This window comes from Pollicipes pollicipes, unplaced genomic scaffold, assembly GCF_011947565.3.
Source record: "Pollicipes pollicipes isolate AB1234 unplaced genomic scaffold, Ppol_2.1 Scaffold_3447;HRSCAF=4054_pilon_pilon_pilon, whole genome shotgun sequence".
NCBI lineage: Eukaryota > Metazoa > Arthropoda > Thecostraca > Pollicipedomorpha > Pollicipedidae > Pollicipes > Pollicipes pollicipes.
The window spans coordinates 20,677,982-20,703,301 of record NW_023596297.1 but is presented as its reverse complement, the minus strand read 5'-3'; the positions used below and the strand labels follow the sequence as shown (position 1 = coordinate 20,703,301).

Genomic DNA, 25,320 nt, shown 5'->3' with positions numbered 1-25,320 from the left:
GGGAGGTCCGCTTAGTGGCCCGGCGAGCAGAGGACGGGCCATGTCGCGGTGTACCGTGCTGGTGCCGCGCGTAACTGTGACACGGCGAGCAGAGGACGGGTCCATGCCGCGGTGTATCGTGCTTGTGCCGCGGATGACCGTGACACGGCGAGCAGAGCACGGGTCCATGCCGCGGTGTACTGTGCTGGTGCCGCGCGTGACCGTGACACGGCGAGTCTCTGGTACAACTGACCCGAACGTCGCTGACCGTCACTGGCGTAGCGGCAGCGGCAGACGGCGCCGGTATTGACGTAGGACTGGCGGGCGCCAATGCTCCAGTATTTAGCGCTTATCCGAAACTCAGCCATGCAAATCATAGCCCTAGTTCAGGGTCACTGCTCCCATGAACGCCGGCATGGCGGCGCCCTGTATGTGCTGTGTGGTAGGCCGAGCTGCAGGTGTAGTGATATATGTGCCGTGTGGTAGGCAGGGCCGCAGGTGTAGTGATATATGTGCTTTGCGGTAGGTGGAACTGCAGGTGTAGTAGTATGTGTGCCGTGTGGTAGGCAGGGCTCCAGCTGTAGTAACATTTCACTACTGGCAAAATTGCTTTGCATCGTATTCTATGCATTTTTAAGAAGCACAATAAGAAGACTGCGATACATTTTTAGTCTTGTCCACGTTCCGCCTTTCGCAAAGGATCGTGTCTCATCGCCAACCTTTCCCAGCTGCCCGAACCCGACGAATTCATGCCTCATGAGGTCCCGCTGGTCCTGGGCGGCCCACAAAAGGCAGGCCCAGCTGCCGCCACTCGTCCTCGTCCGGCTCGCTGTTGTAACTGCTGTTTTGTTACAGGCCTCGGCGAATGCTACTTTCCATTTGAATACCACGGAACTTACGCAGTGCAAAGTGCGCGAAACCAATACTCGGAAGTACTGATAGAAATCAACAGGATTCTGCCTTATGGTGTGTGTCACAGAAGAGTTGGCAACAACCTAATTCTGCGTGATGGGTAAGTCGTGACTATATTTTCTCCGTCCTCGTCCGTACATCGTAACAGGCATCATCAAGGGATTTTCTACGCGACTTACGTTGGTTGCATTTCGCCCCCCCCCCCCCCTCTACCGTTTTACGATTGACAATTCCCCACGTGAATCCAGTTTGGAATCAGTTTTTGGGTATTTTGTCTGCATAACGCTTGCACGGTTGCCTCAGCTGATGCAGTCAAACTGCATCCCTCACCAGCGATGGCGTAGTTGCAATGCCAAGCGTGCCGAAAAAGTCATGCCGGCAACGGGTCTTACTGGACTAACAGCGCGTGTTGGTTAAAAGGGTACCACAGTATCATGCAAATATCGAGTTCGGTCTAGACGATGACCTCTTGTTTGCCATTCCCGCTCTTCGTGACTACTAAACCCCAGCCGGCCGGCCAGTCCGCACCGAGCGCTGCGGAAGCAGGGCCGGGCCGCGCCCCGCTCTGACCTCTGCCCTCCGCGGCCGCCAGGAGTAACGGCTGCCTGCGCTGCTTCCACCTGGCCATCCGCTCCGCCAACGTGCTGCAGCTGCACACGCGGGACCCGCAGAGCAGCTGCGCCACCAACAGCAACGCCACGCTCCGGCTGTGTCCGACGCCGGACGAGCTGCGCTCCGCAGAGCGCATGCAGCGGGGCCGCATCCACGAGCTCATGATGTACAGTAAGTGACGTCATCGCGGGTGAGCAGTGATGTCACAGACAGGTGATGTCTGATACGTGATGTCGCGAGCTGAAAATGTGGCCGGTCGTGACGTGATGGTGTACGGTGAGTGATGTGATCAATGCTCATTATGCGAATTAGTGAGTTGATGACGCGCGGTAATGTGATGCGATGATGCAGTAAGCGGCGGTGGTTCGGCCGCAGCGTGATGTTCTAAGCGTGATAGCATGAGCCAGCTATGCTGAGCAACTGACGTCTCGAACCCATTGCATGCAGTAAATAATGCCGTGAGGTCATAAGGTACGACATGTGACGTGACCAGCTTGCGGATACAGCAGACGACGTCACGTGCAGTGTGGCCGAGTGCACGAGGCGATGATTGGTGGGGACCTCCGTCAGATACGGATCAGTGTCTACTCGCCCGTAAGCTGAGGACGTGCATCGGATGAAATTACCGTTCTAGCGCCCGTGTTCACTCGCTGGTGACGCCTGGAGACCGACTCACAGGCTGCCGGTGTTCAGTGTCTCGAGTGCGGCGCGGTGAAAGGTCTGGTTGCCGGTGTTCGGTGTGTCGAGTCCGGCGCGGTAGAAGGGTCCAGCTGCCGGTGTTCAATGTGTCGATTCCGGAGCAGTGAAAGGTTCGGCTGGCGGCGATCCGGGTCGCCAAAGTAGACCCGGTCGGCCGCATCGCGACGTTTACGACCCGCTGAGTTCGGCGGCGGAAGTGGAGGACGGAGAGCCGGTAATCCCGCCGACAGGCGAGCGCGCGCCAGCGGCCCGACCTCCCGTTAGCCAGACAGTAAAATGTGATTCGTGACTTCCGCTGACCGACCGCCTTTCGGTGTACGCCGCGCCTCTGCTGCGGGCGCCTCTGCTGCGGGAGCCTCAGCTCCGGGCGCCTGCTACTCTGGGCGCCGGCTACTCCTGGCGCCGGCTACTCCCGGCGCCGGCTGCTCCGGGCGCCGGCTGCTCCGGGTGCCGGCTACTCTGGGCGCCGGCTGCTCCGGGTGCCGGCTACTCCGGGCGCCGGCTACTCCGGGCGCCGGCTACTCCGGGCGCCGGCTGCTCCGGGTGCCGGCTACCCTGGGCGCCGGCTGCTCCGGGTGCCGGCCACTCCTGGCGCCAGCTACTCCGGGCGCCGGCGGCTCCGGGCGCCAGTTACTCTGGACGCCCGGGGCAGAGGCAGCCTATGCGGCCCGGTAACTCGTGCTTTCACAACGGCTCACACCAAAGCTGGAGTGTCTAGGAATGTGGCCGAAATGCGTTTCCCTTCGTCGATGATCCGGCCAAAAAGTTGCGGCCGTCTGCAGGCTACTATGGAATCACAACACAACTACTCAACCGGGTTCGCAAAAAAATCGTCGTCTCCTGGGCTAGTCATTAATATGCCCGGCTTCAGATTTGCAGCTGTCTTTGATGCACACTGTTGTATATCATCCTCCTGGACAGAATCGGTAGGTGCATCATTCTCGTTTTTTTATCGCCGGCTGGGTGCCACACTCGGCCCCCGCCCGGTTCCCGCGGTAGGTTCCTGACACGCGTCAACGGTTCCGAAGAGAGAGAGAGAGAGAGAGAGAGAGAGAGAGAGAGATAGAGAGAGAGAGAGAGAGAGAGAGAGAGAGAGAGAGAGAGAGAGAGAGAGAGGGGGGGGGGGAGGAGAGGATAGGAGAGAGGGAGAGAGAGGGAGAGGGAGATTGGAAGAGTAGAGGGAGGGGGGGGGGAGAGGAGGGAGGCGGAGAGATATGAAGAGATAGAGAGAGGAGAGGTGAGAGAGGAGGCGAGATGAGAGAGAGAGCGAGATGGAGAGGGAGGACACAAACACAGACATAGAGGCAAGTGGGAGACGGGGAGGGAGACGGAGAGAGACACCGGAGAGGTGCCGGATAGACCGAAGATACCGGAGAGACCGGAGGAGAGACCGGTGGAGACCAAAGACTTTGGACTACCGCCAGCGCAAGTGACAGCATGGCTCAGAGGGTGTGATGCGAGGCTTCGTGAGGCCCGTCTGTGAAGGTTGTTTTCATTAGTGTCGTCCGCCCAGAGCTGCGGTCGGCTGTCAGGGATGCGTGGAGACCGCCCCAGCCCTCACCGCTGGCAGTTCCGTCCCGCAGCTTCATAGTTAGACAGCAGGAATCTGAGGGTGGTCTCAGCTTCCGCCAGCGTCAGCCCCGTCCTGGAGCTCGAAGCTCGGCTGACTGAGACCTCCAGGGACTGTCTCAGCCCTCACCATCAGAACAGCCTCACCAGTGAAGCCCCGTTAGAGTTGCGGACCGCGGTCGGCTGACTGATACCGAATGCCCAGTGCGAGAACTCGTCACTCCCTGTCGTCATTGAGCTGCGCTGCATCATGTCTGACCAACCCAGTCCTGGTCATAGGGCTGCACTAAAGCCTGCTGGCGGTGAAATGTTGAGGAAGGGACTTGACGTCATAATCAACATGAAGCAATTATTCGCAGCTTGTTGCCGCTGCAAATGATCGCCCGCCGTCCGTTTTACGAGTCATCGCAGCGGGTTTATGAACAGGCCGCTGAATGAGTGGAAGTGCAGGTCGGTCAACAGATGAACACCCGGCCGCTTGGCCACGCCGCACGCACGGCCGTGCCCGCCCGCGCGGTCACGGTGCACGCTGCACGCCGTACGCGGCCGTGCAGCCGTGCGAACCCGGCCGAAGGCGCTCGACCTTCCCGACCGGTCGGCCCGACGTGGGCTGGGCCCGGCCCGCCGAACGCTAGACACCCTTCGGCGGCTACTTAAGCGTCGGGTATTGAGCGCCGCCAGAAGATGGACGAGCGCCTCGAGTCACGCTCTGTCGAGCGGGGTCGGGGGTCACCGATTCAGGCTGCAGCGGTAGCGGATGCGTCTTCGTGAGAACGGAGGATTCCCAGAACGGCGGCAGGAGGAGCGCCGCTGTCAGCCCGGCAACGCGAGAGGATGGCCCCGCGAACAGGCAACGGCCGGCCTGATTTAATGACGGTCATTTAGTATCCTACATTACCGTCTGTCGGCTGCAGGCTACCGGCGTGATACAGTTGGCCGGGTTACCGGTGCTGCTGAGCCCGCCCCACAGCCCGCTCCTGGCGCGCGCGCCGCGCCCCTGACGCGCGCCTCAGCCGTCCCTCGCTCCCTTTCAGAGACGAAGACGCGCACGGCGGAGCCGCACGCCCACCAGGTGTACTGCCCGATCAGCGGCCGCTTCTCCTTCTCGTACGAAGCGGACGAGGCGGGCGGCGCGTGTCGCGGCGCCGCCTCGGAGCTCTCCAACTGTCCGTACGGCTTCGGGCTGCACCTGCACTTCCGAGCCTGCTCGTTTCGGCAGCAGCGCAGTAAGTGGTGTCGGTCGGCGGGGCCGGCGCGGCGGTAACGTGCTGTCGCCGGCCTTCCCGGTAGCCGCCCAGTCAAACTCCACACCTGACTCGATCATCCAGTCCCCGTACAGCTTGCACTCAAGCCCCCAACTCGGGACAGTATGATATCGTTTGGAGCCAGACTGGGTGGCGGCCGGACCGGACGCGGCGCCGCCCCCCCCCCCCCCCCCCCCCACTCCCGGCCGGACGGCGTCTGCCGGCGGCGGCGGGCCGCCATCGAGCCCCGCCGCCGCCGGCAGTGACCTCAGTTCCAGGGACTGGCCGGACGGCAGCTCCCCTTGACGACGCGGCGAGCGCGTTGCATTCCTGCGGCCGGCGGTCGCACGCCGCCCCGCGCGCGCCGGCCGACCGCCGGCCGGCCCGACCGCGGTGGGAAACGCCGGTGCACCTGGTCTGCCAGCCGTCTGCAATGGGCTGTGAACGGGACTATGCTTTTGCGAGTGGCCTGTGTTGTAGCGCCTATCTGCGCCTACCAATTGCAGAACGATGCAAACCCATAACAACTGCAAGACATGTGTTGCTGCTACGTACCAATAACTTAAAACGTCGGCCGAGCAGAACGAAGTTATGCACAGACTGGCGTGTTTTGAGCGACGGCTCCTGCTCGTGTGCGGTACTACCACACCTCCGCCCGCCGTCCGCGAGCCTCAGGTGCGCCCCGCGTGACGACACGGCAGGACGAGCATCACGCGGAGCGTCACGCAGAGCGTCACGTAACACAGGACTCGCCGCCTGCGCCGCCAGACATGACGCTGCAGTGCCTGGCCGACTGGACGGACGCCGACGGCCGACACTTCGTCGCGCTGATGGACGTGACGGCTTCGGAGAGCGATCGGCCCCGGTATCGCTGCGCGGTGAGTCCTGGCCGAGACGCGCTGACGCTGCGCGGTGAGTCCTGGCCGAGCCGTGCTACCGCTGCGCGGTGAGTCCTGGCCGGGCCGTGCTACCGCTGCGCGGTGAGTCCTGGCCGAGACGCGCTGCCGCTGCGCGGTGAGTCCTGGCCGAGCCGTGCTACCGCTGCGCAGTGAGTCCTGGCCGAGCCGTGCTGCCGCTGCGCGGTGAGTCCTGGCCGAGACGCGCTGCCGCTGCGCGGTGAGTCCTGGCCGAGCCGTGCTACCGCTGCGCAGTGAGTCCTGGCCGAGCCGTGCTGCCGCTGCGCAGTGAGTCCTGGCCGAGCCGTGCTGCCGCTGCGCGGTGAGTCCTGGGCGGACCGCGCTGCTGCTGCGCGGTGAGTCCTGGCCGGGCCGTGCTGCCGCTGCGAGCGCGGGTGGCACGCGTGAGCTGCCGAGTTGGTGTGCGGGCGGCGGTTTGTCGAACCAGTGTATCTGTGAGTGGGCGTTGTCGAGGCGGTTTGTGTGCGTGTGGGCTACGAGTCAGCCACGTGCAGACTCGGTGGGGTCGACTCGACAGTGGTGTGTGCGTGAACATTGCCGAGTCGCTGTGGGTGCGTTGGTGGTCAGCATGCGTGCGTGAGTTTGCTTGCATTCATTGTTTGCTTTCGCGAGGTGTACGGTCGGCGTGCCTGCGTGTCACTTACCGAGTGACCGTGTGTGCACGTTAGTGGTGGTGGTGGTGATTTGGTTTTTGAGGGCGCGTCAGCATCGGGGCCATTTTGCGCACGTTAGTGGCCACGTCAACGTGTTTGTACTTGTAACTTACGCGCCATGTGTGTGAGCTCCACGCATGGGCGCGTGGATGAATGCTGTGAGTCGCGTGTGCGTGCGCCGGTGAGCTCCGAGGGCTGCGGCCAGCAGCGAGCCGGCCGGACGACCTGACCGGACGACCCGGCCGGACGCCGCCTGCGCCGCTGATCGGCGCCGTGCCCGGTCCCGGCGTGCACCCCCGGCGGCAGCGGCGTGATTTACTGGCCGGGCCTCAGAACGGCGCGCCGTCCGCCGGCATTCTCGCACGCAGGCCGGCCAGCCGACGGCGCGCCGGTGGGACGGGTCCCCGCGCGCCGGCCGCGCCAGGCTCGCCGCTCGCCGAGCGGCCAGCGGGCCGGTCTCGGGGGGGGGGGGGGGCTGGTGTTGGCTCAGGGAGGAGTACCGACGGACGAGGAACGCTCCGGGCCGCGATGTGCCGCGACACGGCGCCAGTGATGGGCAGGTTTAAGAGAAATAATGTGTTTATATTCGGTAGCTCTGAACAGGTTGTAGTTGTTTACTATTCACGAGCCGTCGGCCAGTGATACTATAGACAGTCACCAGTTTTTTAGCTCATAAAATGTGGTTTTAAATAACTTGTTCAGTTCACAGGACGGCTGTCCAAACTTTGTTTCACTTGACTTAATGTACACCTGATTGGTACTAAAGACGCAGGCACGTACCCTGAATTTTCGTCAGGCCGGGGCTAAATGTCAAATTTTCTCATAGCTCCTACGAATTCCGTCAGAGTTCCTACGAAATCGCTTAGTATCTTCTGTGTGAAACTCTTCACTCAGGGGGGGGGGGGTCATGTCCCCCGGTCGTACGTGGTCCGAAAAAAGCAACTTTCGTGGGTCACTGAGCTATGGCCTGGCAGAATGCCTAAGGGATACTCCAGGCTTGAAACCGTCAGCTGAAACAAAAGGATCACGCACTATCACGCATCAACGGCCGGTGCAGACATGCGCATGTAAATCCTAGAATTGGCAGCGATTAAACACTCACTTCTGACCTGGATATCCCAGCCCAAACGCACAGCGGGGCAGAAACACAACTCCTCTTCCAACTGACTGGTACAGCCTCACCGCAGGGCAGTGAGCCGCTCCGTGCCGCGACGCCTCCAGCCCTGTCCCCACGCCGGCCGGGTGAACGGCCCACGATCACGACACCCCGCCTGCCACAAGAAGCGGCGGTGGCGGCACGCAGTCCGCTACTGCATTCCGCTAATGTAGCGGTCACGGCCGCGGCCGCCGCTGGGACGTCGGCGGCTGCCGCAGGCTGTGATGAGAACCGGCCTGCCAAAGCTGCCGGGTAGCCCCCGTCGAGCGGCCGCAGCATGGCGCGATGCGCCCCTGGCTGGCACCCAGCCCGCCTCGCACGAACTCGCACGCTCCATAAGCCCGTGATGAGTTTGTGACGGCGTGTCTGCTGTGACCATCAGCGTCGCGGTCTGGTGCGCCGGCCGGGCCTGGGTTGGCTGACGTGCCGCTGCTGATGGGCAGTATTTAACAAATAGTTGCGCCTTGCCACTGCGCTGCGCCAAGGACGGGATGACGCGCTCATGGCTGACGATCGGCTGATTGGCTTTATTTGACTGACGAATGCTGTACTCGATTGGCAAAGCTCGCCATGGCTGCGGTAGAAGGCCTCACACTTCAGTGACTACCTTGGCCATAAAATATTGACGGGAGACGCTTTGCCGTGGTCATCCAGGATCATACTCGGTGGAGATACTGAGACGTATTATAGCCACATGTATTTTACCTACGTCCGGGGTAATATTCTGCTGTCTCCTTGGCGTGAACTAGCCGCGACGACGACACAAAGGAACAGGTAGGCGAAAAGGATCGATACTGCGCCCCTGCATGTTGCGTTGAGTGACGCCTGAGAGCGGAGCCATTGGCTCCAAGGCCAGCGTGACGGCCGTCATCGGCGTCACCTGGCGGACCGCCGTCACACACTGCCACAGTGCCGGCGTCAAGCACTGGTCAACATGCGCTACACCGCCACACACCGTCACAGTGCCGGCGTCAGGCCCGGTCAACACGCGCCATACTACCGCATACGGTCACAGTGTCGGCATCAGACCCCGGTCAACACACACCATCACAGTGCGGGCGTCAGACCCTGGTCAGTACGCGTCATACTGCAACACACCATCACAGTGCCCCCGTCAAACGCTGGTTCAGTACGCGTCATACTGCCACCCACCATCACGGTGCCGGCTTCAGACCCTGGTCAACACACTGCTCTCCTGGGCGTCTGCGGGCCAGGGGAGCCGCACCGCCGGTGGCCGACTCTGGCCGTCGCTGTTGACGCCCGGCCGTTTGCTCGGACCCGGGGCCGCGTGCACCGACGTGTCTGCGAGAGGTGCCGCGTCAGCTGGCCGTCACAGGCGCCGAGCACGCTCCCGTCGGCAGACTGGACCCGCCCCTCGGAGCCCGTCACAGGCCACCGACGCCGCCCACTGAATATCAGGACCGGCGGTCGAGCAGCGCGTTTGTGTGTGTGGGGGGGGGGGCGGGGGGGGGGGGGGTGGTGTTTTGTGTGTGGTTGTAACGGGAGGGGGGTGTTTGCACGGGCGTGGCCGACGCGTCGACAGGAAGCCGGCCCTGAAATCCGCCGCGCGGCCCCCAATTACGGCGGCCTGTCCGCGGCATACCGGCGCGGATTGAGGCTGGCAGTGGCGGAAGAAAGGGAGGGGATGGGGGTGAGGTTGGATCTGTGCCGGACCGCCGCACCGCGCCGCCGCCTCTGCCGGCCTAAGCGGCGCCCTCGACAAATGGGGCTGCGCTGTCGTGGGAATGTGGCGTTTCGTTGAGAAGAGACCGTTATGTGCTGGCTTTGCAATGTTGTATTACTTGATGGCCGTGATGTGTATTTTTACTGCATAAAGTGAGCATTTGCAAAAGCTAGACCGGAATGGGCAAATGCAACCGAGTGTAGTGTACTGTGCGCAAATGATCAGGCGGAATAGTTTTTGAAGAGCGTTTCTAAAAGCGGATGAGTCATGTATGATCATGCGGTCGGCTTGTGGTTCACAATCAGCTGCAGGAATTGCAAGTAACTGAAGGCTCGCCGTGCATCCCTGCCACATGGCGTCTCGCGTAAAGAGCAGGTCCAGAATCATTTAAACTATTTCCATTACAGTCGTGCAATCACTTCCATAGCAACTGTACCGGTGCTCTAAAAAAAAGAACGGTTGCTTTGGGTACTGGTAGGAGTTGGACTCACTGTTACCCGCGCTTGCGTCCCCAGATGTACCGAGAGGAGTTGGGTTCACTGTTACCCCGCACGTCCCCAGATGTACCGAGAGGAATTGGGCTCACTGTTACCCCGCGCGTCCCCAGATGTACGGGGAGGAGTTGGGCTCACTGTTACCCGCGCGTCCCCAGATGTACCGGGAGAAGTTGGGCTCACTGTTACCCCGCGCGTCCCCAGATGTACCGGGGGGAGTTGGGCTCACTGTTACCCCGCGCGTCCTCAGATGTACGGGAAGGAGTTGGGCTCACTGTTACCCGCGCGTCCCCAGGTGTACCGGGAGGAGTTGGGCTCACTGTTACCCCGCGCGTCCTCAGATGTACCGGGAGGAGTTGGGCTCACTGTTACCCGCGCGTCCCCAGATGTACGGGGGGGGGGGGGAATTGGGCTCACTGTTACCTTGCGCGTCCCCAGATGTACCGGGAGGAGTTGGGCTCACTGATACCCGCTCGTCCCCAGATGTACCGGGAGGAGTTGGGCTCACTGTTACCCTTGCGTCCCCAGATGTACCGGGAGGAGTTGGGCTCACTGTTACCCTTGCGTCCCCAGATGTACCGGGAGGAGTTGGGCTCACTGTTACCCCCGCGCGTCCTCAGATGTACGGGAAGGAGTTGGGCTCACTGTTACCCGCGCGTCCCCCGATGTACCGGGAGGAGTTGGACTCACTGTTACCCGCGCGTCCCCAGATGTACCGGGAGGAGTTGGGCTCACTGTTACTCCGCGCGTCCCCAGATGTACGGGGGGGGGGGGGGAATTGGGCTCACTGTTACCTTGCGCGTCCCCAGATGTACCGGGAGGAGTTGGGCTCACTGATACCCGCGCGTCCCCAGATGTACCGGGAGGAGTTGGGCTCACTGTTACCCTTGCGTCCCCAGATGTACCGGGAGGAGTTGGGCTCACTGTTACCTGCGCGTCCCCAGGTGTACCGGGAGGAGTTGGGCTCACTGTTACCCCGCGCGTCCTCAGATGTACGGGGAGGAGTTGGGCTCACTGTTACCCGCGCGTCCCCAGGTGTACCGGGAGGAGTTGGGCTCACTGTTACCCGCGCGTCCCCAGATGTACGGGGAGGAGTTGGGCTCACTGTTACCCGCGCGTCCCCAGATGTACCGGGAGAAGTTGGGCTCACTGTTACCCCGCGCGTCCCCAGATGTACCGGGGGGAGTTGGGCTCACTGTTACCCCGCGCGTCCCCAGATGTACCGGGAGGAGTTGGGCTCACTGTTACCCTTGCGTCCCCAGATGTACCGGGAGGAGCTGGGCTCACTGTTACCCGCGCGTCCCCAGATGTGTCGGGAGGAGTTGGGCTCACTGTTACCCCGTGCGTCCCCAGATGTACCGGGGGAGTTGGGCTCACTGTTACCTTGCGCGTCCCCAGATGTACCGGGAGGAGTTGGGCTCACTGTTACCCTTGCGTCCCCAGATGTACCGGGAGGAGCTGGGCTCACTGCTACCCGCGCGTCCCCAAATGTGCCGGGAGGAGTTGGGCTCACTGTTACCCGCGCGTTCTCAGATGTACCGGGAGGAGTTGGGCTCCGGCCGCATCTTCTTGGCGTTCTCGTCGGACTCCTCCTGCCACCGTCAGCTGGTGAACGCCACGCACGGCCACGAACGGCTGGTGCTGTACGCGGCCGTCTCGCACCCGTGGCCTCCTGCCGTGCGCCGCGCCACCTGCACGTTCCCAGACTGGGCGCAGGGACACTGGCAGCACGCGCACGTGGACGGCAACACCATCGTCTACAAGGACGTCGCCAACTTCAAGAGCTACACGGCGCGCTGCATCGGCGGCCAGCACGAGAAGTTCGTCATCTACTCCCGCTCGCACTGGTGGGTGCGGCCTGGCTTCGGTGGAAGTATGCGCGTATGAGGTGTCTCCCCGGTACACGTGCCGTTGACGCCGGGCCGCGCGGCCTGGACCCCTGCCGCGGTGCTGTCCAGCGTTCCGCTGAGCCTCCCACGACGGGAGGGCGATCGTCAGTTCCCATCAGCGCCACCAGGGCTTTGCCTGGCCGAGTAAGTCAGCTTCCGTGCGGTCTTCTGGGCACTGACCTTGCGGTGTGCCTCCGCAGCGGCGAGGAGATGTACAACTGCATCTGGCTGAAGGAGCGGGCGGTGAACGTCATGGAGTTTCAGCTGGGTGAGTGCGGCGCCGGCGGTGGCGATGAAGGCCCATCTGAAGCCGCGATTGGCAACGGTGTTGTGCGGCTGGCCGGCCTCCAGCCTGCATGCCGGACCTCTATAATTGCCGACCGCTGATGGTATCTGGCCGCGCGGAGGTGATTTCTGCACGTGTTGGAGTGGCCTGCCCGGTAATTTCCGGCGCGCCACGTGACCCCGGAGCGGCTTGGAATGTGCGGTTATGGCGGCGCGGGTCAGACCCGGTGGCGTCGCACTGCTGCCAGCCGTGAAACGCTCGCGCTCCGACAGAGCGAGCGCAGCGGGCCTCCCACAGAGCGACTCTCAGGTCATCGACGGCCGAGTTAACGCGGATCGTGTACGCATAAAAAATGAGTGTCTCGTGCAGACGCGGATTTCCTGAGCTGGCCGATCTTCAGGCGTTCAGCTAGATTCCAAGGGAGACAACGTCCATCTGCCCACTGCCAATCGCGCGGCCTATTGCAACAGTTTATCTTAATAACACGGAGATGTTACCTCACGCAAGAACGGAGTGCAGCTCTTGGTCTTGTCCGTGAGTTGTGCCTGCGCAGTGCGAGACTATTAGTATAATTAGTATTAGTTTCACTAGTAGCAGCAGCAACACCGTTTTTTCATCCGTTATGTTAGCATTATTATTATTATATATTTTGTTATTAGGATGTTTCTCATCGGTGGTAGCCGCCGTAAACCAGATTTCCATATGTTAAACGAGTCATTCAACAAACAAAGCGGGTCTCAAGAAAAGATTAACCTTCTTTTGCTCAATCGCCATAAGGTTTTTCCGGGCCGCCGGAATGCCCGAGCCGATGCCGAGCTTTCGGGCTGATATGCCCGAAGTGCTTCTTTTGCGGATCTGCCTTTTGAAAGGTGCTTCTTCGCTGTGAACGAGCAGTAGCACGTGCAAATCTAGATTACCTTCCTCGCGTCGGGATGCGGTGCGGCAGCGGTCACAGAACGTGTGCCGGCGCCCAGGTCGCACAAACATCCGGCCAGAACCGCAGCGTGCCATACCTCAGACCGCCGATACTCGCCGCGCGCGGCGAGCGGCCGGGCCCGCCTCCACCGGCGCACACGGCACGCGCTCGCATCACGGCTGGAGCAGCGCGCCACAGGCACGCCTCTGGACTGGCCGTAGTCGGGGCAGCGTCGCGCGCCGTGGCGCTGGTTTCGTGTAGTCGCCGGAGCCAACACGGCGCCCTTTCCTATCAGACGCAACGGGAGGCACGGCGCTACCATCGTACCGCGTGGCCTTTCACATGGATGCGTATGAAATGCCATGTTGTTTACTGTCTCCTTGGTTTGCATTCCAAAGCTTTGAATGAAGGCGAGGTGAAGGAATCGCTGACCTGTGCTCTTTTGGAGCGTCCGCTGCTCACAGCTTGCACGGCGTGCAATATCACAACCGCAAGATTAGCATCGTTGCAGCGCGGATACCTGTGTCGTTGATACCAACGGCGCAGCCCGCTCGCCTGCGCGGCGGATATCAATCACGAACGCATAAAGCTCCGGTGTGCGACCTTGGCCCGGTAATGACCTGTTGTCGGCGCGCCAATGGCGAGCGGGCCTCCATCAGCGGGCCGGCTGCGCGTGGGACCCGGCCGGCCAGCGGCCCGCCGGTGCCGCGGCACGTCCGGGCGCTGCGGCCGCGGGCGCGCTGTTGTGCCGACTGCGTCCGCCAGCGAGCCCTGTTGCACGCGGGCGGCGCCCCGGAGCGGCGCCCGCGCTGCAGACGGCATCCGGCGGCGGGCTCTGGGCTCTGTTGTGTGTAAACAGCGCGCGCTAGGGGAGGTTTTGCCGTCCCGACGGTGGCCTGGAGCGCTTTCGCACGGGTTCGGAGATCTTTGATGAATGGACTGTGTTGGGCGAGAGGGGCCTGTCGCAGTTCAATGTCCCGGAAAGAGCTGTGTAATGCAGGCCGTGTCTGTACTACTCAGGAAGCCACCGTCGGCTGTCCTGTGTGTGCGGGCATAGAGCGTGCTGTGCAGACCAGTCCGGCGAGAGCTCGCTCTGCTTTGGTGCGCTGTGCTCAAAGCGAGTTTTTGTACAGGCTGTATCCCAGAAAGGTGGTTGTCATACAGATCTTGGGGGATTATCTATCGCCGACACCGTTTCCCTGCGTACTGGGATAATGTATTGAATGACTGCATCTGAGAGGGAATGCCCTTTTTAAGACATCTTCTCAACCAAGGGAGTAACATTCGTGCGACAGTACGCGTGCCCGCCGAGCAGCTACGCCATTTTTTGGAATTTTTCATTTGTAATGGCAAAACCATGCTGAATCAGCTTTCAGCCACGCATGAGTTAACAAGTGGGAAAACGCGGATGCAGCCAGTGATAAATGAGGCCAATGCACCAGCGGATTGGGAAGGCGGTGTAATCGGGTGCGATGATTTGCAGCTTTCTGGCGGCCGGCCTCGGGCTGAGCAGTTTGCCTCTATTTTTTCATCAACGAATTGTAAGCGGATGTCTCCAGTGCAGCAGCGTTGTCCAAACAGTCGTCAGACTTCACAGCCTGGATTTGTTCGACTTTTTGGACTAGAGTAGCTCGTTAGACAAGCCCAGAATTGACGCAGCTTCGTTAGTTCAACTCCCAGCGTTCGCAGCTCTGCTCGGCGGCTAGTACTGTCAAAGCTACGTTTAGTCAGCTCCGAGATGCCACAGTTCCGTGAGATTAGCTTGGGCCCATCACAGGCCCGTTAAACCTGCCACAAATCCTCAAAGCGTTGTTATGTTATCTCCCAGAGGCTACAACAGCGTAAGATCAGCCGCACCTGTCACAAAGTTGTTCCATCAGCTCGGAACTGTTGGAACTTTGTTATGTTAGCTCCGATATGTCACAGTTCGAATGGATCATGTCTGACGTTTCCCATGGCTTCAACTCTCGAAGCTTCGTTGAATCAGTTGGTATCTGTCATACGCTCGTCAGCCCAGCAGCGGGGTGTCCAAGCTCCGCTAGATCAGATCCGATGTCTGAGTCCCGTCACATCAGTCCCGAGAGGTCGAGGTTCAGCTCGATCGGCTCGTAGATGACGAGCCCCGTCACATCAGTCCCGAGAGGTCGAGGTTCAGCTCAATCGGATCCGATGTCTGAGTCCCGTCACATCAGTCCCGAGAGGTCGAGGTTCAGCTCGATCGGCTCGTAGATGACGAGCCCCGTCACATCAGTCCCGAGAGGTCGAGGTTCAGCTCAATCGGATCCGATGTCTGAGCCCCGTCACATCAGTCCCGAGAGGTCAAGGTTCAGCTCGATCGGCTCGTAGATGACGAGCCCCGTCACATCAGTCCCGAGAGGTCAAGGTTCAGCTCAATCGGATCCGATGTCTGAGTCCCGTCACATCAGTCCCGAGAGGTCGAGGTTCAGCTCGATCGGCTCGTAGATGACGAGCCCCGTCACATCAGTCCCGAGAGGTCAGGGCTCAGCTCGATCGGCTCCCAGATGACGAAGTCCGGTTTATTAACTACAACATGTCACAGCTCCAGCTCATGGGTGGCGTTCGATGTTGCAGGTCTGATGCCGAGCAGACGGATTTCCAACAGCTTATGCGGACCCCACCGTTTCCTGGACACCGGCTGGATCACGCAGGGCCGTAAGTACACTGGTTGGTGGAGGCTTGCCTTTTCAATGCCGTTTCTGATTTATTGATTTTGTATGCTATATTTACCGTTATGAATAAAAAGGGATGTTTGGAACCGGCATGCATATATTTTAAATTGCTGGCAAGCACTGATTCCTGTCATAACGGTAAAGTCCTTCTCTGCGATGGGTTGTAGTTAGAAAGGCCAAAGACGGCTCTTCGCAAAATGGAAATATTTCTTTGAACCAACACATTCATCGCACACTGACCTGCTACTCCCACTTTCTTCATGTACGGTGTCAGCAAACTGATTGGTGGACACAGCATGTCTCTGAGCTTAGAGCTTTATGACACCCGCCGTCTCCGTCGTCGGACGGGTATCTTGTAAATTGTTAGCCTGTGTTGTCCGTGCCTAAAATAGAAGAAAAGATAGGTGGTACGTTGTCTAACGTTAAGCTTCTCGCTCTTTTCTCACTTTTCACACAAGACGCGCTGAAAAACTGTCACCTCAATTGGAAAGCTGTATTTCTCTCAAGTTGATGTGTTACGAGAGCCGTTCAGGAGGAAAATTGCCGCGTTGTTCAAATAAGGCACGCTGGGTATGGGCGTCGTTCGTAATCAGGGGAGTTCTTTCGCTGCTTAACTCCTCATGTACGATGGATATTGACGCATTGACGGGACCAACTTTTATGGGCTGCCAAAGCCATTTGGATCTATTCGCACAGGTTTTTATGATTTTAGGTATACTCTGCAAGACAACATCACTCACACCCTTTCCCACCGCCCTGTTCCCATGCCGCACAGGGCCTTTTGCAGATATTGCATAGAGGTACTCATAATGGAAACTCGGACGGCTGTGCAAAGGACCTGCGTGCAACAGAGAACAGGCCTTTGTTGTAAGGCCAGCAGTACTGAGCTCTATTTGGCTAAGTTGTTTTACTGAGTGCAGTGAGCTCTGACGTCAATGTCTGCCGGGGCGCGGCGGTGGCCGTGATGGGCCCTGATAGCCACATTACAGCCCCCAATGTCTGGGTGGCGGGCGACCCACGGTCGCAGCGAAGTGACGGCGTATTCGAATTGTCGTGTTATCTCGTTGCGAGCAATTACCTGCGATGTCCTTGTTCATGTGCATCGTCCAACTTACACGCGGGGTTAATGTACCGGACACAATAGCATGTAACCTTTTTACTTACCAAACACCTTGAATTATAAAAGGCCGTTTTCGCCCGAGGCCTTCAACTCTGCATGGGACTGCGGGAAGGGCGTCAGTGAGTGGTGACGTGCCGTCTGACCTACTTTCACGCCACGGACCCGTGTGGTGCTGTAAAGATGGCCGGAAACTTTCATCGCCGACTTCTTCGTGAATGCAACTACTTTTGTGAAATCAGCTGCTATTTTCCCGTCCAGCGCGCCATCATTGTGTTTTTGCTCTCGAACGGTGACTGCGACTGTGTCCAGGCAGAAAAATGCGAGCCACTTATACCAGAACGTGCGCGGACCAGTGGTGCACCTCCTGCATTTTGTTCATTTCCTCTCGTTCCGTTCCCCTCCCCTCCACCCAGACTTTGTCCTCCTACCCAAGCCCACCGCCCTCAGTTGTGTAGCCAATCAGCAAGCGGTCCCCCCCCCCCCCCCCAAGGGCACAAAGTCGTTGGCGGACGTGCGCTGCGCCGTGAGCATGCTTCTATCAGCTAACGTGGTGATGCGCATGCGCACTTCGACGAGTAGTGACACGCCGCGCATGCGTCGGACATGCGCGTGACATGTGGCAGATGACGTGGTCGGCACAAGTTTCACATGGTCGCGAAATGAAACTGAAGATGCCAAAATCTATTCCGTGCGAGAACAAACAGCTTGTGCGGGATCCATCAGTGGATGCGCCCAGTTGGGTTTTAAATGCTCGAAAACAGTACGGAATTGGTCGGCTTTCTGTTTTCCTTCCACTTATCGTTGTGAACCATGCAGTTTCAAATTTAAAAGGTTATATTAGATCGCGCGCGCTAGAAGACATCGAGTTGGTAGTGCTGCCATGAGTCGTTTAAATTTTAATGGCATTGATAGGCGCCAGTTAGAATTAATCGTAATGTGATAACCCGGACGTCACCACGTTGTTCAGTTCTGTGCGCCACGCCTCTGTCTTTGTCACGTCCCTATCGGGATGCGCTCGCCGGCTCGCCTACCCGCCCTATGCCTGTGTCACCCTCCGCCCCCCCCCCCCCCCCCCCACATACCCATGCATCCGCTCGGCGATGCATGACTGCACCAGAGCCGTCCGCGGCCGCCGCCGGCTAGCCGCACGGGGCTGCGTCACCACTGCGAGCCGGACGTGCCCGGCCGGCCCTCCGGGCTCCAGGGCCGGCCTGCGTGCAGGCCCCCAGTGCACGGCCGCCAGAGGTCGGAGGAACAGCTAACCTGTACCCGAAGTTCGAGTTTCCAGATCTCAGCCACCGTATTCTGGGCTTTTGGGAAAGCTGGCCAGCAATTCGTCTTCATTCTTGCTTCTGTGTTCTCATGCTTAAGAGGTGGAAGGTCGCGCTACGGAAGTGCACTACGAACACAATCATCTCAAATGCTAAGGGTCTTCCAAGGCTTCACGGTTCTCGGACCACCGCCCCGGCGTCTTCCGATGACGCTGACCCTGATGCAGTGCCTCAGTCCCACTACGTTGCTGACTCCACTGCTTCCGTCTTCGCCCTCATGCGCGCCTGACTCCCTGTTCTCCATTCTCCTGAGAGTCGGGGTTCCCTGCTGCCGTGACTCGGCCTCCTGTGAGTCGTTCTCCCCTGGTCCCCTGACGTCGTGGCTCGTCCTCAAGTGAGGAAGACTTCGCCGCCACCTCACCCTCCAGAGACCTATGTCTCACCCTCCAGAGGGCTGCGCCTCGCTCTCCAGAGAGTGCACTCCCGTTCTACGGTGTCGCGGCGTCCTCCGGCGAGGCTGACCCTGCCACCGCGCCGCGCAGGGAGCCGGATCGAGCACGAGGCGCGGTGCCCGGTGTCGGGCTCGTACAGCGGCGTTATCCCCGACACGGACGGCCAGCTGTGCGCGAGGCTCAGCTCCGACTGCACCAGCTCGCAGAGCATGTTCTACACGGTGACCAGCTGCGCCAACGCCTCGCACATCTTCGAAAGTAAGTTACCGGGCTGGAGGGATGCAAGTTCGCGGGGCTGGGGCTGCGTTTTGTCGAGAGGAGGGTGGCCGGCCGGTGGGGCTTCACGACTGGTCGGGACCGCGCCACTGTGATGACAACTAACAAGATGACTTCGAGGAGTGTCTGCTGTCCGAGCTCTGTGGCGGTAACTGTTCTCTTTTTCGGGCCAGTTGGAGTCAGTCTTGTGTCAACTGCTGCTGCAAACACGATGACGGGATCCAGTACGCTCCAGAATCAGATATCTCGGACATATTGGGCCTCATGACATCGCTGGTCTGATTACACATCAACGCTGCGCTCAAGTGCAACCGATTCAGGGGACTGGAACCGCGCCCCAAACCGCAGGCTAAACTCAGCAGTTGTATCCATTGGAACCGAACCCAACGGCGTACATTCAAACCCGTCTTTGAACTGTTATTCATCCTACCCTTCTGTTCGACATTTAACCCACGACTTCACCGGCGTCCCCCGGATGGCCGCCGATGGGCGCCGCACGTGGCGGGACGTTCACGGCGCCGCCGTTTCCAGGAGGGCGTCCCTCCGCGCCCCGCCCCGCCGTCATCCCCATCGGCTCGGGCCCCGTGCGCACCGTGTCGCGCGCCGACCTGCAGCCGGCGGCCTGGCCGGGCGCGCCGTCCGGCGGCCGGCGACGTGGTGGCCGGCAGCGGCGCGACAGCGCGCGCTACCACGTCTCGCAGCCGCGCACGACCCGCATCAGCTACGCCCTGCCGCCGGGCCGCGCGTCGGTCACGTCCAGCACGACCGACGCCTACGGCGACGACGCCTACGACCCGTGGACGTACCCGGAGCGGTTCGGCGGCGGGGGTGACGAGGGAGCGGGAGGGGCTGACGGAGAGGAGCGGGAGCCGGCGGACGGCGGGCCGGCGCCGGGCGAGGAGCGCGGGCTGGGTGAGGACTCCGGCGACGACGACACGACCGGTCGCCGCACGGATCAGCCAGGCGGAGACGTAGTACCGAACCGGGGTGACGGAGCGGAACGGGGGCTTGGATTGAATCGGGAATATGGATCGAATCGAGGACATGGATCTGATCGAGGATATGGATCGAATCGAGAGCATGGATCGGGTCGAAGATATGGGTCAGATCGAGGTCATGGATTGGATCAAGGTTATGGATCGGATCGAGGCTATGGATTCGATCGAGACCATAAATCGGGTCAAGGTCACGAATCAGACCGCAGTCATGGATCGAATCGAGGTTATGGGTCGGACCGAGGCCATGGATCGGAGCAACGGCATGGGTCGGATCAACACCATGGATCGGATCAAGGCTATGGATCCAATCGAGACCATAAATCGGGTCAGGGTCACGAACCCGATCGCAGCTATGGGTCGAATCGAGGCTATGGGTCGGATCGAAACCATGAATCAGGTGATAAAAGTCATGAAATGGATCGAAGTTATGGATTGGATCAAAGTTATGGGTCGGGTCAGGACTTTGAACCGGGTGAAGGCGACAGACCGAACCTTGGCTACGCACCGGACCGAAGTCATGGACTAAACAGGGACTTCAGACCGGACGGGGGATATGGAAAGGCTCAGGGTTACAGGCCAGACGAAGCCATCAGACCGCATCAGGGCTATGGATCGAACCAAAGCTACAGACCGGGCCAGGTCTTTGCACCGGACCAAAGCTACAAGCCAGACCAGGGCTATGGACCGAACCAGAGCTACAGACCGGACCAGGACCGAATGCCGGACCAAGACTGGAGACCGAATCAAAGCCGGAGGCCTGACAAGGGCAGGTCGCCTGACCCGGAGCGCGGGCCGGGCCGCGGCTGGCGGCCGGACATCGCCCGGGGCTCTGGACAGTCGCCCCCGGGACCACAGCAGACGCCGGTATGGTGGCTGCAGGAAGGCGACCCAGGCCGGAGTCCGGGCCGCGGATCGGACCCCGCCGACGACCCGATGGGCAGCTTCAGCGGCGGTCGGCCGATCCAGCCGGTCCGGCCCGCGCCAGATCCGATCCAACCGGCGTCAGGTCAGATCCGGCCAGATCAGATCCGGCCTGCGCCAGATCCGATCCGACCAGACCAGATCCGGCCGGCGCTAGATCCGGTGCGGCCGGCGCGGCCCCCGTTCGATCCGACGCGGACGCCGCACTTCGGGGGCCCGGAGCTGCCGGTGCCAGACCCCGTCACAGTCGCCCCCGCGCCGGAGAAGAAGCGCCGATTGCCGCCGGCCGCTTACCACGAAGGTACGACTGCACCAGCACTGCACGGCTCGACGCGGGACTGCACCAACTGCACCCGTGATTGCCCGCAGTGGCGTTATGACCGGCACTTGTGAAGGTCCACAGTGCCTTCATTACTAGCACCCGTGACGGCACACAGAGGCTTCATCAACGGCACTTGTCACGGCCCACAGAACCTTTATCATCGGCACCTGTCACGGACCACTGAAGTTTCATCACCGGCACTTGTGACGGCCTACAGTGGCTTCATCACCGGCACTTGTGACGGCCTACAGTACCTTTATCACCGGCACCTGTCACTGTCTACCGTGGCTTCATCACCAGCACTTGTGACGGCCCACAGTGCCTTTATCACCGGCACCTGTCACTGCTTACCGTGGCTTCATCACCGGCACTTCTGACGGCCCACAGTGCCTTTATCACCGGCACCTGTCACTACCTACCGTGGCTTCATCACCAGCACTTGTGACGGCCCACAGTGCCTTTATCACCGACACCTGTCACTGCTTACCGTGGCTTCATCACCGGCACTTGTGACGGCCCACAGTGCCTTTATCACCGGCACCTGTGACGGCCTACAGTGGCTTCATCACCGGCACTTGTGACGGCCCACAGTGCCTTTATCACCGGCACCTGTGACGGCCTACAGTGGCTTCATCACCGGCACTTGTGACGGCCCACAGTGCCTGTTACCTGTCACGAACCACAGAAGCCTCCCCACCGGCACCTTTGACGGTCCATGGTGTCTTCACCATGCGAGACCTTTGTCTGCAGTCTTTTTCTGCGGCGTGTCGTCCCTTGGTTACGCGTTATGTAGAATGTGCTCCTGCCTGCACTGGACTCAAGTTCAGCTGAGCAGCTGAATTCCAGGTCATTTCGATTACCGACCCTTTGCATTTTGTGTCCATGCCCGGTTTAAACACACAAGGTAATCATTCCACGATAGTGTTGCAATTGTAACGCTTCGAAACGTCCCAGTGGCGACTTGAAACCTTACAAGCCGGTTGTGTCTGCCTCAGATTGCGGACCATGTGTTTGTTTCTCATCTTTCCACGCCCAATGGAGCGCCTTTGATGGATAATTGGGAGCATACTGCATGCGTGCCCTGTGCTCCGCCCCGCCCCGTCCCGCTCCCACGTTACCGTCGATCTGCCATGGTTGGGAGCTGCTCTCGTCCCGGGCTCGGTCGGCGAGCCGCGCCGGCCCTCCACGCCGGTCAGACCACAGCGGGCCGGAGGTCCGGCTCGGCGCTGGGATGGCCGGGCTCGCCCTTCCTGTGCCCGGTCGCCACTTCCGGGGCGGGGCGTCGTGCGCGGCCACCGCCCCCCCCCCCCCTCCCTGCCCCTCCCCTACACCTGGCGCGCGGCGGCCGCGCCCCGTGCCGCGCGCGTGTGGTGCGTGCTCGGTGGAGCGTTACAGGACGGACGCCGTGCCTCCACGCTAAGAGAGGAACAACCGTACCAAAATGTGTGCCATCGGTGCCGGACACTGCAGGCATTTATTGCTGCTACTCCGGATGTACATTTGCGGGTTGTTATAGGTTTTGTCTTTGAAGGTCTCTTTGGAGACTTTCTACCTATGGCAGGATGCAGTTGATCGACAGAATTAATTGTCTTTAGCAAAAAGTTAGAAAATAGCGTGATTTCTGATGAGACTTGAAGGATAAAACGCTAAGGAGTAAATGTGCCGTCCACCTCCGTGGGCGGGTCAGGCCATTTCGTTTGGAGCTCGTCTCGGCGGGTAATGGGTCTGCAGCGGTGTGGCAGGAGTGCTGCAAAACGACTGGCGTGAAGCTTCACTGGATAAACGTGCCGGAACCTGGCAGGGCTGTAAACAGACGCGGGTCTCTGCCTCAACGAGAACTACGTGAGGGACTTACATGGGTTCATGGAGGGACAATTCCCCCCACTTTGCTCCAAGTGTCTCAGACGGAAGGCTTAATTGCCTAAAAATTGTTCACTTGCAAACTACGTTTTGCACTGAAGAATTTCCATTGTCCTCGCATGGCGTAATGTGCACATTTTGCATTGCATTGTTTGCACTGCGCTATTGTAGCTCGCTGCACCCTGGGGTTTGAAGTGTGTTGTTAGCTTTTTCCCACACAATGCTGCCGTTTTGTCAGAGTCTTTGTCCTCCCGTAGGCCTTTTTACAAGGTCTGTTAGCATTCGCCCATCTCAGAGCACAGTGGCTGCCCTTTATGCCGCGAGCTTATGTGACTTGACGTTCTGAAGCGCATCACCACTGGCGGCTTTGTGTAGCAGCCTGGCTGCGACTGAAAACGTGTGGACAGAACTCTGGGAACCAGCGCGCCCTCTTGCTTGGGCATTCTTCCGCTAGTGAACTATCATTTAAATCATCGGCGTGAATGCAGATTCTCTGGCCTCGCCCTTTGAGTCTGAGTGGCTGCAAGTTGCAAAGTCTCTTGAGGTATCAAATGGGCCTGTTTGTTCTGCTTGTGCATATTCTGCGCGTGGTGTGGCAGCCATCTGGGAACAACAACGCAAGACATGAGGCAATTCCCTCTCTTCTTTTCCTGCCAGGAACCACTGAAGCGCCGCCGGTGTCCACGCCGGGAGCGTAGACGCCGTGCCTTTCCGCCCGAGAGGGAGCTGTGAGCGTGCCTGCCTGACCCCGGCGCCTCCGGTGTCCGCAGAGCGCGAGTACCGCTGCCTGGGCTCGTGGACGGAGGGCGACGTGCTGTACACGTACACGCAGCGGCGCGACGCGCTCTCCTACGAGTGCTTCGTCGGCCGCGTCATGGCTGACGGCCGCGTCTTCATCGGCGAGGCCGGCACCGACGAGGGCTGCCGTCGACGCGTCGACCCCACGCGCACGGGGATGCTGATCACGCAGACGGGTGAGTCCCGCACCGCGCGGCGACACGGGTCCTAGCCGGGGGAGACGGCCAAGGACATGGCAGTCATTTCTCGCAAGGATGGAACAAGGATGCACTCACCGGTTCTGTGCCAAATGTCAAGCAGCACAGAGCCGGTGAGTGGCAAGTAGCAAGTGGCAAATATCACCAAGGGCTTTAGACTTGAAAAAAACTTGTGGAAAGTCTGTGCCATGTCGCCCTGCCGCGTGGTATATCCCGGCTTCAAGCATATTTAAGGAATAACTGTTTACTCACCTTGGAGTGATTAGCAAACTTCTCAGACCATGCCTTCCTTTCTGACTTTTAGGGATAGCATTAGTCTTGGCCAATCACTCTGCAATATCTTAGCTTTGTCGAAGGTGTATGCAGCGCGCGGCGCAAATTTTCGTCAGGGCTAATTTACAGATTCCGTTCATTGGTCAAGTGCCGGCACTTACAGCCCGTCGTGCTTTTACGTCATCTGCTGACATTGCGCAGCTGCAGCTGCTAACAAGTACCTTTCCATCTTCAAGACATATCACGGAAGCTAATTAACAGTTTGGCACAAAGGGCATCAAAAAGACGCGATTCACATTGTAAGGACAAGTTGATGAGTGTGTGTCCCGGTCGTTACTTATGTAAGCGACGTGCTCGCATGGACGCCTCGCGCTAAACTGTGTCCCTGTCCCTGGAATGTGCCTTGGTCGTCTCTCTAGCTGACCGTGCTGCGCTCGCACGGCAGCACCCTGCCGTGACGGTGCCGAGACGTCGGAGCCGCCGCCGCCGACGGCGCCGCGGCCGTCCGACGGCCGGCGGACCCGCCCAGCGGCGCCGCCCACCCGGGCGCCGCCGGCGCGGGGGCGGCCCGCCGGCGACAGCGGGCGGCGCCGGCCGACGAGGCCGAGCCGGCCCAACCGGACCACCACCCGCGGCTGGAGGCCGATCACAGGTCAGTCGGATGGTCAGGGGTCACCTTCGTCTCAGGTTCGTCGTGGCCGTTTGCCCGTCCTAGGTCAGTGACTGTCACGTATCTGAGGTCAGTGATGAGGATTGCCCATCGTTGTGCGGTGTTGAACACCTTCCGGATATAGAGGGCCAATTTAATCGCGCCCCACCCATCACCATGCGGAAATACATTGGCGTCTCCGTTAACGTGGAAGTGCTCTATTGCCCTGGTAGCCGATTGACGCCTTGCAGCTGTCGTTTGGCGTCACCAGATGGCTCTGGTTGTTTCAGCACGACCGGGCCGGCGCAGTTCAGCCGCCCGCCGCCAGGTGTCAGCACCGACGCTGGCGAGCCTGGTGGCGGCGCTGCTGCTGGCGAGCTGCTTCCGCTAGCCGTCCGGCACCGTCCGAGCTTCTGTCACGTTGTCTGCGCTTGCGTTCCGGACCTCCTCAGGGTCCGGAGTCCTCGTCCGGACTGCTGGTCC

General features: G+C 60.2%; 1 protein-coding gene across 1 annotated transcript; it reads left to right on the top strand.

The window, feature by feature from the left end:
* Window positions 1-394: 394 nt before the first annotated feature.
* On the top strand, window positions 395-25,228 carry LOC119092270 (uncharacterized). Its single transcript, XM_037215241.1, has 12 exons — window positions 395-407; window positions 835-991; window positions 1,484-1,674; window positions 4,806-4,997; window positions 5,784-5,893; window positions 11,453-11,766; window positions 12,009-12,076; window positions 15,603-15,683; window positions 18,634-18,801; window positions 23,691-23,894; window positions 24,634-24,680; window positions 25,166-25,228. The coding sequence occupies exons 1-12, from the start codon at window positions 395-397 to the stop codon at window positions 25,226-25,228; spliced, it is 1,608 nt and encodes a 535-aa protein (XP_037071136.1).
* The last annotated feature ends 92 nt before the right edge of the window (window positions 25,229-25,320 follow it).